We start from the raw sequence: 919 nt of genomic DNA on the forward strand, positions 1-919 counted from the left end.
ATAAAGTTAGTGTCAACTGGGAAAGAAAGAAGTAACTTCCTGTTAATCGATACGTTACTTGAAATGTAATTTGATAAGTTGATGTACCTTTGTTGCTGGTCGAATGTCCGTTTTCTAACGTAGACTACAAGTATTTAAATAACGCTCTGTTTATTTGTTCTATGCAATGTTTATCGGTTTGTTAATGATTTGCATATGCTGTTTCTTTGTATATATGCACTGTTTAACTGTTTGTATGCGGTTGTCAATCTGATTGTTTATTCTATTTTTTGCGTTATCGGTGGTAGATAATAAATGTGTCGTTCATAACATTAACATGAAAACACAGCCACAATTCCATTAAAATATATAACAAATGATATATGACAAAAGACACGCCTAAAGCACTGATCCATTGAAGGTACCCTCACCAATTTATCATCATCTCATCTTTTCTTCTCAAATGTCTGAAAGTAGGTGGGTGGGTTTGATGGTGCATGTGCAGCTGTTTTATGGTCCCTCATCCTCCCCCTTGTTACTGCAATGTTGTCTCGTCAATGCAATTAAACCTTTAAGCGTTAATTTATTTATTCTTTGGTGGAAAGAACTGAATTAGTTGCGCAGCTTCAAACCAAATTGAGAAAGTTATTTTGATTGATTGTAGTTCATCTTTTAAAGTTCAACAGCAGCGTTGTAATAAAGGATATCATTTACCAACCAACCATTATTAATGCTTAATTATTTTTAAAAGTTTTATGTTTTAATATTTGAATTAAATTCACAATATGCAAATATTTAAAACTGTTGAAAAGTGTTTGCTTCAAATTTAAAAATATAAATGGGTTGAGTAAAACATCCTTTTGTAAATACAAATTGTTTTTTAAAGGTGTGTATTCATATTATATTAATTTATTATATATGCTATTGCATTTCAAAATAA

General features: G+C 30.4%; 1 protein-coding gene across 1 annotated transcript in view; it reads left to right on the forward strand.

The window, feature by feature from the left end:
• Positions 1-546, forward strand: part of HELRODRAFT_162748 (hypothetical protein) — a gene marked incomplete at both ends in the record, with an annotated part of 3,281 nt that extends 2,735 nt beyond the window's left edge. The window contains one exon of the mRNA XM_009024858.1: positions 457-546. Coding sequence (XP_009023106.1) covers positions 457-546 — 90 coding nt within the window. The remainder of the gene's footprint in view (positions 1-456) is intronic.
• Positions 547-919: the final 373 nt, after the last annotated feature.

This window comes from Helobdella robusta (assembly GCF_000326865.2).
Source record: "Helobdella robusta unplaced genomic scaffold HELROscaffold_4, whole genome shotgun sequence".
Taxonomy (NCBI): domain Eukaryota; kingdom Metazoa; phylum Annelida; class Clitellata; order Rhynchobdellida; family Glossiphoniidae; genus Helobdella; species Helobdella robusta.